The sequence below is a fragment of the Strongylocentrotus purpuratus genome, unplaced genomic scaffold (assembly GCF_000002235.5).
Source record: "Strongylocentrotus purpuratus isolate Spur 01 unplaced genomic scaffold, Spur_5.0 spur5_scaffold_20, whole genome shotgun sequence".
Classification (NCBI taxonomy): Eukaryota; Metazoa; Echinodermata; class Echinoidea; order Camarodonta; family Strongylocentrotidae; genus Strongylocentrotus; species Strongylocentrotus purpuratus.
In genome coordinates this window covers 38619662-38634357 of record NW_022145606.1, presented here as the reverse complement: position 1 = coordinate 38634357, position 14696 = coordinate 38619662, and the positions used below count along the sequence as shown (strand labels likewise).

The window sequence follows — 14696 nt, the reverse complement described above, 5'->3', positions numbered from 1 at the left end:
TTACCACACGAACTGCTCGTAAGGACTATATCAAAAGGTAAACCAGCAGTTTATAGTTCTGTCGAAATAACTGATATTATGTAAAAATGTGTAGAACTGGTGAATATGCATGTGACACCTGTTCTACACATGTTTACATAATAGCAGTGAAGGGATGTTCCTTTGTCTACCTGAGGAACTGTATATTTAGTCCTCTTTCTTTGTCCGTCATGTTCAAAGATATGCATGTATATCGTCGATTGAAATCTAAAAGATTTGTAATTGTAGTCAACATGGGCAGTTGAGTACGTTGAGACGCATGATCAGTCGGCGTTCGTCGTGTTCTCGTCCACTCAATCTAAAAGTCCCTAGTCTTACGCTTAGAACTCACGCATGCGTTTCAATAAATTACACGAGTTTCCACTACTTCTCTATCACCTCCCTGCGTAGAGTTAGGGTCAGATTTGTAACCACATACCTCTATGTTAGGATCATCGATGGGTGTGGCGCATCCCTCATTCGTTTTAAAATTGCCGCTTTCTCCACGCACTTCGTCGTCTGAAGACGGAGTTCTCAGTCGCTTAAAACTTAGCTCCGTTTGTAGCTATGGATAATAAGGCTTGTAAACCTAAAACCAGTAATAGAGGCTCACACACTTAGTTTTCTGCTCTCTTTTTTGTGTCTCTTTACAACAGCATCAAGGGCGCCTTACAACAACAACAATGGCTCCAATTACACATCTAAATGATTCCCAAGATCCGTGGCGGTACGCCACAGTTCTCAGTAGGTGTCTAGTCCTCTTTGTGGATGGCGGGATGGCTAAATCGTTTGGAGTTCTCATTCCCGAGATGGTGGACCGGTACGATAGTGACTACAAGACAATTGGCTTCATATGCAGTCTGCATTCACTGATGTTCATGACAGGTAATATAATACATTTGTATTTCCTTTTTTTAAATTCCAATTTTTTGTCCAATATTGGAAATTTGTTTCCTCACATTATATAAACGTACAAAGGATCAAAATAACTTGACATACATAATATATATCATATACTATGACATAGAAATCCTTCAGAATATTGCTATACAGTAGTTTTCTTACGTTATTATAAACAAAGTAAGTGAAAGCAGGGACGTGATAGAGAAGGACTGGAATCAAGCCGCTCTTCTTTGACCCCAAGCTCCAGGCCGCCGAAAAGTTATGCGCTAATCTGCAACTTGACGAGATGGTGAGATAAAAGAGCGCATGAATTTCAGGATTTAGAATTCCTACATCAGAAAATGGTATCACAGCAACTGTTCGCTGTCCCTGTCAATGATTTCTCATCCATTGTTGAATGTGTAAAGAGGAGAACAAGCGAACACAACCTTGTGTAATTTCATCCTTTTTTAAACTTCAAAAATACAAAAAACACGCAAAAACACCCCAAAACACGCATTAGCAAACTTAATGTCATTGAAGATTGTAAATCATGGATCAAATAACGGGACATTAAAACATGCACAAATCAGCGCATTATCCAAAACTATTGAGTTTTTGTCAGGATGTAATTTTTCTTTTACCAACTCTGGTACACAAATTATAGGAACGACGGAGTTCTAAATTTGAAAATGTGTTTGATGCACTATTCCCAATACAATGCCCATATAAAGTTTTTGATTTACACTGAAACTTTGCCTGTAATTCAATATTTTGTAATAAATGTAAAACTGGTGCCTGGCTTCCGAAAGTTCCCGCAGTGGAAGCGTGGTTCGGAGCATGGTACTTCAAAGCCATGTGAAATGTTACACATCCCATTGTTACGCTTTTACTCACGAATGCGTTTGAATAAATTACAAGAGTTTCGCCGGCTTGATTCCAGTCCTTCTCTATCACGTCCCTGGTGAAAGGAAGTGTTCGAGTGAACGGGATGGCGGGACTCGAACATTAGCTATGTTCAGACGTGGCCTCCTAGTCGGCGTAAGTTTTTCCGTGAAGTAATAAACGTTCCATAAATATTTGACTTAAACAATTTGTTGTCCATACGCTCTTACTCAGATCAAGTTGCCACGATTAAGTTAATAGGACCTACGACCCAGTATATTTGTTTCTGCTTCTCAGATGATATCCATTTATATCGGTAATACCAATGAATATCGTTTTCTTGCACGTGAACGTATAGGAAATTACAGAATACCTAAAACTAAGGAAAAAACATAACATTATTTGATCTCTAACACTCACCGTCTGTTGTAAGTGAACCAACGTTATATGTACTATATATTCGTTCTTACAAGTGTATTTATATACTGTGGAGCAAAACTTGGACATGTAAACACAAATTAGTTGTAAAAATGAAACAATACTTTATAGCCAGAATTAGAATGCTTTGTTAATAATTGCCGAATAAGTCTACAATTATGAAGCATGTGCCTCTCCATCTTGTGGCACAACAACATTTAGACATGCAGCATCATACTTGTCGTTGTGATTTTTTTTAAATCCATGTATATTTATTTTTTATTTTTTAACCCCAATAGCTCCCATTGCTAATGTTCTGCTTAAAGTGATGACGCCTCGAAACTTAGGAATGTTCGGTGGACTACTGGCCGCAATATCTATGATGTGCGCCCCGCTTGCAAACTCAGTCTTTGAACTCGGTATACTGATATCTTTAACAGGTAAGTAGACGTGTAATTCCTGGATAACAATAGTTCTTTGGATCAACGTTATGCTATGGTCACAAAACATGACGTCATTAGGCCTACTTCTCCTTGTCTCTCTGTTCCACATATAATAATAATCATAATAATAATAAATAGTAATAGTAATAGTAATACTACTACTACTAATAACAATAAGTATAATAATAATAACATAATTCGGGTGAAGGGGGGGGGGACATGGGGGTTCTTGCTTTGCAAAACAATTTCAGAGGGCTTAACCCCCTCCCCAAACCGCCACTGTCCTGCTAACTATACATTACCCTCTATGTTTATTCTTTTAAATACCTCTTGTTGCTTAATGGATATGCCATGATAGCAATCAGTCAACGGGCCATGCATGTGAGGAAGAAACTTAGCCGCGTGTATAGGCCTATGTATAGTATCTTAAATCTTTATGAAGACTGAATTGTAATTAGATTAACCATTTTCGATTTACCTGTTACCTTTTCATTAAATCTTACTGGTTAGAGCTATAAAATACCCCAAGATATTTCCCCTTTTTTAAAAACTTGATTGTGATATCTTCCCGGAACTTTGTTTGAAAACAACCCATCTAAGGAATTCGAAATAGCACAATCGTATCTGTTGGAGAGGGGGTTTTAAGGGAAACCTCACCCCAAAGAATAAGTGTAGGTATTCTGAAAAATGAGATGTATTCCTGCCCTTTAATGTACAATATTCCTCACGAAAATGTACAAGAGATATATAAATGAAGATATTCTGGGCATGATGTGATGCCTTTTGGCATGACATGGGTGCGGCCATTTTCTTGAAAATGTGACGTACCATGTAAATGTAAATGATTTATTCCTAATAGATCTAGATGATAGTATACATTCTCAGATTTTATTGAATACTAATTTGCCAGTGTTTGTTTTGCGTGACTGCCTAAGGGGAGCCTTCCAAAGTTGCGACTGTGCCCGGACGCGTCGGGGCGCGATGAATAGAACAGTCGCGTCCCAAGAGACGCATTGAGGCGCAAAGGGGCGCGAAGGGGCGCAATAGTCACCCTCACCTGATTCTTGCATATGAAAAGAAACTGTCTATTGTTAGTATAAACCCGCTCTATTCTTCTTGCGCCCTTTTGCGCCCCACCAGGCGATGGAAGATTATCTCTCCCGTCATTGTTCTCGCTCGTGATGCGCGGTACAGCTTAAACTTGATATACAGAAAGTATTTGTCGGCCAAAGCCTGTCTTCCCCTCCTCCGGTTTTCGTTCTGATAAACTTTCCATTGTTTGTAAAAAAAAAAATGATGTATTCTTCTCGCGTCGCGATCTATTCTTCTCGCGCCGTTTTGCGTCGTAACGGGCGGGGTATTACCTTTCCAATCATTGTGGCGAAGCTTTGCGATGTACATTACTACAGCACAGCATGAACTTGTCTGGTGGGATCGTCTTTGTTTTGGGGGGCAATCAACACACTCGTTCATCTTGATCAGAATAAATTATGATTTATTTTTGTTGGGTTTAATACGCCTCCTTTTAATTTTTGTGACGACTGTATGAAATGTGAAATAAAGATGACTATGTACGATTAATGGTTGGTTAATTGCGAGCTTAATTGTCCCCAACAACAAACAATTGAAGAGGAATGATGTGAATGACTACATGTATGCGGTTATAGTCGGCAAATTGATTACTGTTTGGGTCGCTTGTGTATGTTTGTAATTTGAATGATTATCAACATATTTGTATAATTCCCACATCGCGATATGATTCTAGCGTCGTATAATGGACAAAGGAATTATCTTTCTCTTCCGTCATTCATATTCACGCTACGCGTTGCACATCGCCACAGCCTGAGCTTGGAAGAATTTATATTTTGTCAGTCAAATCCTTTTTTTTTCTCCTCCCATGACTTGGTTCTAATAAATTGAAGGTTTGCTTATTAGGGATAAGAAGGATAACATCAAACAAACGATTTACTCAAGATGACGCTCTTTTCATTTCACCTCGCTGTTTGATAAAGCAGAGTTTTACGGAGCGAATACAAAAGAAAAGTTCGCTCTAAGGCAAAATAATTTTTTGTTTATTAGTGTCCTGTTTTCTCGAAAACTAGGAAGGAGGAGGCCCTCTCTTTTTTTTTTTTTTTTCAAAATGGCCGCTCAAAATGGCCGCTCGGTATATTTTCCCTGACAGTCGGGCTATTTTTCAAGATGGCCGCCGACATTTTTTAACTTTTAAACAAAATCAGTAATAGATCCATTTTAGTATTGTTTTTCATGTTTTTTTTTCAAAAATTATTTAAAAAAATAAATTAAATAAAATACAAAAATAAAACAAATTTCCCCCCCCCCCCCCAAAAAAAAATAGGAGGCTGCCCCAAAAAGGAAGCGGGCGGGGACGCTAAACATGTATATTTTGTTAAGTGGCCTCAGGGGGAAAAAAAAACATAAAACGCCGTGGCAGGATTTCACGCCCGAGATTTGCCTTCGAAAATTGCCCGTCCAAAAGGCGTTTTAAATCATAATAATTCCATAGCTCTTTTTAAAAGTGGAATAAATAGAAAAAAGACAAAAAGAAAAAAACATTAATCAGTTCATGATGATAATTTATCATTCGACTTCTACTTTGCGCTACATGTACTAAATGATCGCAAAACGGGCAGGGACACAAATACAAACATTGATTTCTGCTCTAACACTATTCGAAACATTTATTCGTAGATTTGTATAATTAAGTGGTGAAAGTGAAATTTTGAAATCTTAATGCACAGATACAAAAACATACCAAACATGTTTCGATTCTTATTCTAAAAAAAAAAAAACGGCAAATTTTAAAAGATCTTTTTAAAAGGAGGGAGGCGCTATAGCCCAGTGGTAGAGCAGAGCAGCTCGTAACCGGGAGCTCCCTGGTTAGAAACCAAGTCGATATGCTATGGTAAGGCATAACTCAACATTACATTTCGTTCGGAGAGGATCTTAAACCCGCCGGTCCCCTGTTTGCCTAATTCAGAGCATACACATGCTTCATATAGCAGTCAGGAAAAAAAAAGCGAACGGTACAGAAAGCTACCTTTTATGGATAGGCCTAAATTGAAGGTTTGGCTTAACTAGGGAGAAGAAGGATAACATCAAACAATAGATCTACTCATGATGACGCTCTTTTCATCTTACCTCGCTGTAAGATAAAGTAGAGTTCTATGGAGCGAATACAAAAGAAAAGTTTGCTCTAAAGGTAAAAACATAGAATGCCGTGGCAGGATTTCATGCGGCCGAGCAAGGCTATTGTTTGATCGCTATAATTGTCCGACTTGCTATAGATTCTTGTTTAGCTACACATTAAGGTTGCGTATTATGTGTGTGTGTGAGGGAGGGGGCGGCGAAGTGAACGGCCGGACCAAAATGGCAGAGGCCAATCAAGAGGGCTCCGCTCGCTAGTTATAAGGACCGCTATTCATTGGACAACTATTCATGAAGACCGCTATTCGTAATTTGAGAACATGGTCATTATGTATAAGGGTCATGAATTCGTAATACGACATCCCCCCTCCCCAAAACTAAATAAATAAATAGAAAACATGAATAGATTAATAAACTTAACTAATGATACAATAACAAATAATGCCCGGTAATTGGGAATAGCCGCCTATGAGCGGAACAATGGGCGCAACAACTATTAGCTGCTCAAAGAGCTGTCTTTTGTCATTGCGTTGCAAAAACAAAGTGCTTTTAAAAGTTACATGTACTATAATATCCGTATGCTATATAACACCCAATGTGAACATGACGTGTTCAGGCCTTATAACTATATACAGTGCACGTTAAAACAAAAGACTTTACTAGCGCTAGCTAACAATTATGAAACGTCAAAATGTCACGAACATTGACGATAACAAATTGTTACGACAAATGCCACCACCAATACAGTTTCTTCGCGAAGAAATATTCGATCGAATTTCATGTTTGGAACAGATAGGCGATTTCGAATTGTTCCATCTACCGAAACGTTTTGATGATGCTGGCTCCCGACAATACGATTAGCATTATTGTAATATCTTTAATTTGCAGATGTTTGTTTGTTTTGTATGACATATTTATAAACACCCTATACGCTTATTTCAAGCAGAATCTTTCAATCTCTTTGATTATAAGTATCATTTTTAAATCACGGGTATTTAAATACAATAGCTGATTTTGCGAAGATTTAGAGAACCTACGTTTCTATTCTTTAAATCGATCTTGCATGAGAAAGAACAGAGTGATGATATAGATATATGACCTATTTTGATCGGATGACAGAACAAAATAAATGTAATATGAAACAAATAATGTGTCAAAACATACAGAAGGAATACAATTATACATATCGTTTTTGTTTTGTTCGTGAAGAAATTAATATAATACAAGTATTGAACACATTAATGAACATAAATGAACAATCATGCCAACTTCAACACAACTTCGATGTTTGGGAGGGAAATAAACAATCAGAACAACAATCTAAATCAATGGCTTGTACGTAAAATAATAATAAAACATATCAGTAGCCAAAGTGAAAATTTTAGAGTCAAATCTTTCAAGACGAGAGCGGACACACACGCGGGGATTACATGAATAACTAATGCGTAGGAACGGGCGCGAAAGCTTTTCAAATTCACAAATTCACAATTCACAAAAAGCGCTTCGCCTTTAAGCGCAGCCCCCCCCCCCCATCCCCAATGAGTGTTATGTAGGGTACGCATATGCATTTTCCCTCCTTTTGAAAACAGTTCCTTAAGTCCAGTGTGTAAAGTCAATACGGGCCGGATTTGTGTGTACTAGCAGGGGCGGATCTAGCTTTTTGCTAAGGGGGGGGTTGACCAAAATAATGACGATGCGGAGCATCGTCCACGAGCCGCGAAGCGGCGAGCCGATTTTTTTTGGGGTGTTTATTTGAACCCCGTAAGTGATGTTTTCCTGGCATCTATTAACACAATGGAGACCATAAAAAGCAGTGCATGATAACGTCTTTTTAAATCAAGTAACAGTTAAATACACAGTTATATCCAGAGTTATCATGTGTTTGGTTAAGTTACCTGATGAGTTGAATATCTTCTCACAATATTTGCACTTGAAAGGGTTTCTCTCCAGCGTGCGTTCTTTTTTCTTTCTTTTTTTCTTTCTTTTTTTCTTTTTTTTTCCTTTTTTTTTTTTTTTTTTTTTTTTTTGGGCCGCCCAAGGGGGGGGGTTGCAACCCCCCCAACCCCCCCCCCCTGGATCCGCCACTGACTAGACGAGCCGGACTTTGGTGCGTGAAAAGTACCCCTTTACCAGACAGTAACAATGAGTCTCCAAACAATAGCCAGATTTGATATTCATATTGTGAGCATGTGCTTAGTTATATCGGGATTCCCTGGTTATATTGAAGACGTGGGCTAATATCTGTTTGCCCAGTATTTCTCGCTGATTGTTTGACCAACATTAAATTGCTATTGTCCAGCTGACTTTTCTAAAGGCTTTTCTACCCTCGGCGCTAAAGGGATTGCGGAAAATTTCAGCACTATTTGTGTTTCTTGATGAACCAGTAGAAGAAGAATAAGGGCTACCCCCCCCCCCCGAAAAAAAATGTCCCAAAACAACGCAATCATTATTAATTCCGTTTACTACTTGATACCAACACGTGCATGATGGATCCCCCGGATGGATCCTTATTTAGACAGTGAGACAGTTCTGTTACGAGAAGCAATTCAACGAATTGCCATGGCTTGTATTTGTTCTAGAACGCACTACACTCTTTCGATAACACGTGGCCCCTATTCAGCACAATATATACGTATTTTAGTTCTTCTTAACAATGACCTAGATCTAAAACTGGCCGCGGATGTAACCCCCCCCCCCCTTCGTCACAAAGAAATATTCGATAAAATTCTCTGACACAGAATGATAAACTAATTTCTTCTTGAGATATGTTCGGGGTGAAATTTCAAACATCATTTCCTGGTAACTCTCTTCTTTTTTAATGCATGCTCTATTCTTACGATTTAGGCATAATTTACTATGTTGATTTGCAATTGATAATCTCCCTGGGAGTTTTGCGATATCCCCGATGATACGGGTACAGTGTATTTAATTTTTTTCGTAACATTAGTGTTTTGCAAAGAAAGAACATTCTGAAAATGAGCGTCTTCCTTAAACGAAACATATTGATGATGTTCCCGACAAAACGGATATCATTTGCATTAACAACATGTTAATACAGATAAAACGCTTTTTAAATCCAATTCAAGGAGAAACTACGACATTCTTGATTAAGTATCATTTTCAACATCACGGATTTTAAAATACGTTCTCTAATTTTAAGAAGATTCAAAGGATCTATGTATTGAAATAACAGACTGATGATATAATTATATGATTTATAATGATCATACGACAGAACTGTTTACAAGATGCAACAAAAATTGTTTTAAAAAAAACAAGAAAATCGAAACATGCGATAACATCGCTAATAAGGAAATATAAAATTACAATTAAAGTGTCAAAACATGCACGAGGAAAACAATGTGAGAGAGTGGGGTATCAAAGTATAGAATAAATTTGTTTTTTTTCGTGAACAAATCAATTTGTATTAAAATTGATACAGTATATTGAAAACAAACATGAACAGAACAGGAGGAGATGAAAAAATGAACAATCATGCCAACGTTAACGCCTACAGAACTCCGATGTTGAGAGGAAAATAAACAAACATTGTAACCAATGTCATGTACGTAAAATAATATTAAAACAAATCAGTAGCCAAAGTAATGCTTTTCAGAGTCAAATCTCGCAAGACGAGAGCGACAAACAAGCGGGCACTACATGAATAACTAATGCGCCGGACCGGGCGCGAAAGGGCGCGAAAGCTATTCAAAGTTTAAGCTCCCATTCACAAATGTCAAGTGCTTCACCGGGGCGCGCCCCGGCGGGGTAATTTCGTAACAATGAGACTCCAAACAATAGCCAGATTTTAATGAGCTGGCAACCAACTGAAGTCCTCTCCTATCCGACGCAAAAAGGCGCTAATGGGCGCATAAAGGCGCCTCCTTTGTTCTCATATCCTGCTCTGCGCCCCGACGCGTCGCGGCACAGTCGCAACTTTGGAAGGCTCCCCTAAGCATGCTTATCAACTAGGGGACCTACGCCCTTAAGTCATTAATGACAGTTATGAGGATTAATGCTCCACAAAAGGGCACTAATATATATAGCACATCGACACGGTTTTCATCCTAGGGCCTTACAATTACGAGGCCATTGCTTTGCCACTGAACCATGAATGTACGCAGCGGGGGCTAGGGTAAGGAGCAGTTCCCACAAATAAAATTGTAAAAAAGAAAATGCAATAAATTATCAATAATTCATTGCATTTTACCCCGGTCCCCAACATAAACATATCCTCTGTACGGCCATGCATTATGGCTCAAGGCATGGGCAAACAAAATGTTTTTTTCTTTTGGGAATCGGGGAAAATTCCATGAATTATTGATAATTTATTGCATTTTCTTCGGTTTGTTTTATATTTATAAATTACAATGACGTCTTATTTTGTTTACAAGCAACGGATTCTTTTATTTTCTTATCATTGCATTTTTCATCAAATTAATACCATGCGTGGGGTTTAGAGTGAGGCAATAGATTACACATTTAGCCTAAGGGTAGTGAAGTAAGAGAAATAAATTAAGAGAAGATCATAAAACCGGCACTAAGAATGTGTGAGATATCATGGGACATCGCTGCATGTGCAAATCATGTTCAACATGTGACGTCACACATCTCACCAGCGATCGGAGTGCTTTTCAGGTGCTATGCCGGGGTATATGTAAGCGTTTTGTAATTGATAATAATCATTACTTCGAATGTTTCCAAGCATTGAATTTTGATAACCTGGTCCAATCAAAGTTTCCCCTTTTGCAATAATGACAATAAAGTTAGTTTTTAAAATCAATGAACATTCTCCAATAACAAAACTTTATCGAAAATAATATCGCTAGTGATATTCGTTTGTCTCACAATGTGGTCAATAAGGAATCTAAAAGATCACGACGTTTCGTATGCTACTGCGATACTTCGTCAGGTGATAAAAACTATTGTAAGCAAGGGTCTTTTATACTTTACGGGAGGACCGGCGGAGCGGTCTATAATTCGATCGATAATTGGAACAATAACGCCCAATGCCTATTGGTCGACGCACACGGTGATCGACCAATCACCAAGGCCGCTGGTTCGGCCGCTGGTTCGGCTGATGCACCAGGCCTATTGGCCGACGCATACGGTACTCAACCAATCAACGGGCCGCTGGCTCGGGCCGTCTGCTGAATGGAATCGACCGTTGTTGGCTGGTGGGACGGCGAGTGTCATGGCGGCGTATCGTCCGCATCCAAAATTCGGGGATATCGATCCCGTTGTCTCTGTTGAAATTATTAGGATTGAGACGGATATTGATAGCTTCTTTTACCCTCCGTGTATACCAATGCCGTTCCTGGGAAAGGCACTGAACCCCGTCCCAGTCTGGTTGATGCTGGTTATCCCAAGCATGTTCGGCTACGGCTGAGTTGTCAGTTCGACGGAGTCTGACGTCCCTCTTATGCTCAGTGATTCTTTCTTTTATCGGACGGGCAGTTTCACCGATGTAGGATCTATCACATCCTTTACAAGGGATGTTGTACACAATGCCGTCCCGTCTATGTAGAGGAATTGGATCCTTGGGGCGTGTAAGTTGTTGACGTAGGGTGGTATCTGATCTGAAAACCGTTCGAATGCCATGGCTCTCTAGGCGGCGCTTGAGTTGTTGGGAGACCCCATCAATGTACGGCAAGACTGTAAAAGTCTTGTATACCTTCTGATCCCTGGGTTCCGACGATCTATTCTTGGTATTGTGTATAAAACGGCGTGGGTAACCGTTGAGACTCAGGGCACTGCGAACACGGGTCCGTTCTTTGCATGGCTGTTGTGGACTTGTCACAATGCGTGAAGCTCTGTCAAATAGACATTTCACTAGACCTCTCTTCACCGATATGGGATGGTGAGAGTCAAACGCTATGTACTGGTCTGTGTGGGTAGGCTTCCTATAGACTGAGGTGGAGAGCCTATGGTTGTCGTGTCTATGAACTAGAGTGTCTAAGAATGCTATCTTCCCTTCACACTCTATCTCTGATGGTTGGTTCAAGGTTATTCATGTGTTTAAGCAGCTTATCTGTTTCAGAGATGGGAACTATGATGAAGGTGTCATCTACGTATCTCTTCCAAACACGAGGCAAGCAAGAGAGGGGACATGTGTCCAAAACTTTACTTCGTTTTGTGAACAACATGTAACAGGGGGAAATTTTAATACTATAATTCATTAAAAAGTACAAAAATATAGCAATCGATAAATCTATTTCATTAATGGGAAACCGTCATCCCAGAAGAGCACCAGAAGAGCCCCCCCCCCTATGTTCTCGACTGTCGAATGTCCGATGAACACAACACTGTGCGTGTTTTTAGATATTCACGTAAGCCTGGGAACAAGATGGTTTAATTCGTTTTTTTCCTAATATGCAATTTTTTGTCGTTATAGCCTAGGCCTATTTAATTATGCAAAATGCTAATTTATGCATTTTACAGAAAACTCTACATTTGTCTCTAGGCTTGTGAAGAACCTTGAAAATTGTGTATTGAATAAATGAAGTTTCATTAAGTTTAGGATTTTTGAAAATGCATAAGTTAATGTTCTTAATTTTGTTGTTTTTTAACAGTATGTTTAGCACTGTCAGCAAAGCCAAAAACATTTATTTCACCCACTTTCTCACTGTAGAATAATATTTCTCCTCTACCCATCTGCATATCACTGCTCATATCCGGAAGAAAAATCCAAATTCATCATTTTATTTTCTTATGTATTTTATTGTCTTGTATTTCTTGTTATATCTATTGTTTTAATTCTAATGTATTCTTTTGTTCTGGAATACATGAAGTTACTTTGAGAAACATATCAAAGCAATTTGATATCAATTCATATCTCCCACTTATGAAGAAATACATCTAAACCTGTATTCACATTTCTGCTTGTACATGAATATATGCAATTATAGCACTTTTTGATGACATGCGCATACTAAGTGTTATGTAACACCGGTATATCCGATTTCGACGAAAATGGTATCAAAATGTGCATAAGACTTTAGGGAGAAAAAAAAAACACGAACATTTTAAATTCCAAGCGTTTGCGGCGAAAATATTTGAAAATGTGGAGGAGGGCTCCCAGCCCCCCCCCCCAGTACAGTTAGGGTTAATGACACGCCTTTCTCCTCTCATTTCATAACCCCTCATCGAAACTTTCCGGAACCGTAATACCTATTGAAAGAATAAATAACCAATTGGATTTATGCTAATAGATATTATTGTCTTTGAGATATTGATAACTCCCTATTAGTTTTCATAAAAATCTTAGTATTCTCAATTTAGGTTTGATGAGTGTTTTGATTAAGGAATACTAATACATTTCAAAATTAATTCAGATGTTAATAATTAAACCATATACCGTACTTTAAAAAAGACGAGTTTGATGCATTAAGACCAACATTATCATCGAAATTAAGATGTGATTTATTTACAATTTTCTTCTCTTCTTTTACTATAGGATTTGGAATAGTTATGGCAGTCTTCTCCACATTGGTTACCCTCGCCAGATTTTTCCCAAAGTCCTTTATCTTCTCGAATTCTCTAACACAGTTTGGTGTCGTATGTGGTGTCTTCACAGTACCCATCATTGTCGAGAGGTCGCTTGAAGCGTATGGCTATGACGGTGCCTGTCTCATCTTAGGTGGGATCACACTTCATGCTGTGGTCTCTGCGATGATTCTTAGACCGCCAAAGGACCTCCCTTCGAGGACAGAAGAAAACACACAGCTTATGGACACACATTCATCAAGAGATAGTCACTCTACCATAGAGAACGAGAAGCATCAAGGATGTTCAAATGGGGGAACTGAATCAGATAAGGATGGCTTCTCACGCTCAAACACTGAATACATGCAGGTGGTAGTGGACTTCTTTCATTCTCTTCCCTCAGTTGGAGAGTTGTTCAAATCTTTCATTCTGGTCGAAGAGCCATTATGTACACTAGTTATGCCTGCCGTCTTTTTTGCTAAGTACGTCTTTTATGCTTGGATCTTATTCCTAGTGCCTCACGCAGAGGGTTTGGGAATAGAACCATCAAGAGCCGTACTTTTGTCTTCGATTGCAGGCATTGCTGGTACATTTGGAAGCATTGTCTTTGTGGTCCTCCTTCACTTTAACTACGACCCAACAATCATCATCATCTTCTGTTGCTTGATGTCTGCCATCTCTTTCTTCTTGGACACACTCAGTTCGAATTTCATCTTCTTAGCAATAATGGCTTGTTTTCAAGGGTTATTCCTGTTCGTGCTTCAATCTATTACATCCGTGATGGCGAAGCTAGCAGTAAGAGATGCAGATAATATACCGAGTGCACTCTCCCTCTTTCTCTTCATCGAAGCAGTTGGTATAGGAGTGGGAGATACAGTATCAGGTACATATACATAGGGGGTACTGGTATGCATAGGTTAATTATTGGTGATTAAATCTACTTATTTTAACAGGCACATCAAAGGTTTGTTCTGAAGAGAGAGAGAGAGATGGGATTCTCCTTTCCTTCTCCATAATTGTGCTTTTCCTCTATTTAAATGTCTGTCAGGGGCGAAACTTTTGTATTATTGCTTGTTGGGAAATTTGTTTTTCCCTCCTCCTCATAAACAATGTTTTATTGACGCCACTTGGTACGTGACTGTCTCATGACTAAAATAATTAATCTTAAGATCCATTGTCCATAGTTTGTGTAACACATAATAGAACTGGGTTCAATCAGGGGCGTCAAATCCTTTTTAAAATGTGGGGGGGGGGGGGCACAATGGAGTAAAATAGGAAGTGGCGCGGACAGGGGAAGTGGTGTCTGAGGGGGATGTAGGCCCCTCAGAAGTCGAAAGAAAATTGAATTTTCAAACTCATTTGGCGCGATTTGGTGCATACGTTCTAGATATATTTTATTGG

The 14696-nt window shown here is 38.9% G+C and overlaps 1 protein-coding gene across 1 annotated transcript; it reads left to right on the top strand.

Annotated features, from left to right (window-relative positions):
* The first annotated feature begins 794 nt into the window (after positions 1–794).
* On the top strand, positions 795–14192 carry LOC105445916 (monocarboxylate transporter 7-like). Its single transcript, XM_030993926.1, has 3 exons — positions 795–903; positions 2502–2642; positions 13267–14192. Exons 1-3 carry the CDS (start codon positions 795–797, stop codon positions 14190–14192), a joined length of 1176 nt encoding a protein of 391 aa, XP_030849786.1.
* Positions 14193–14696: the final 504 nt, after the last annotated feature.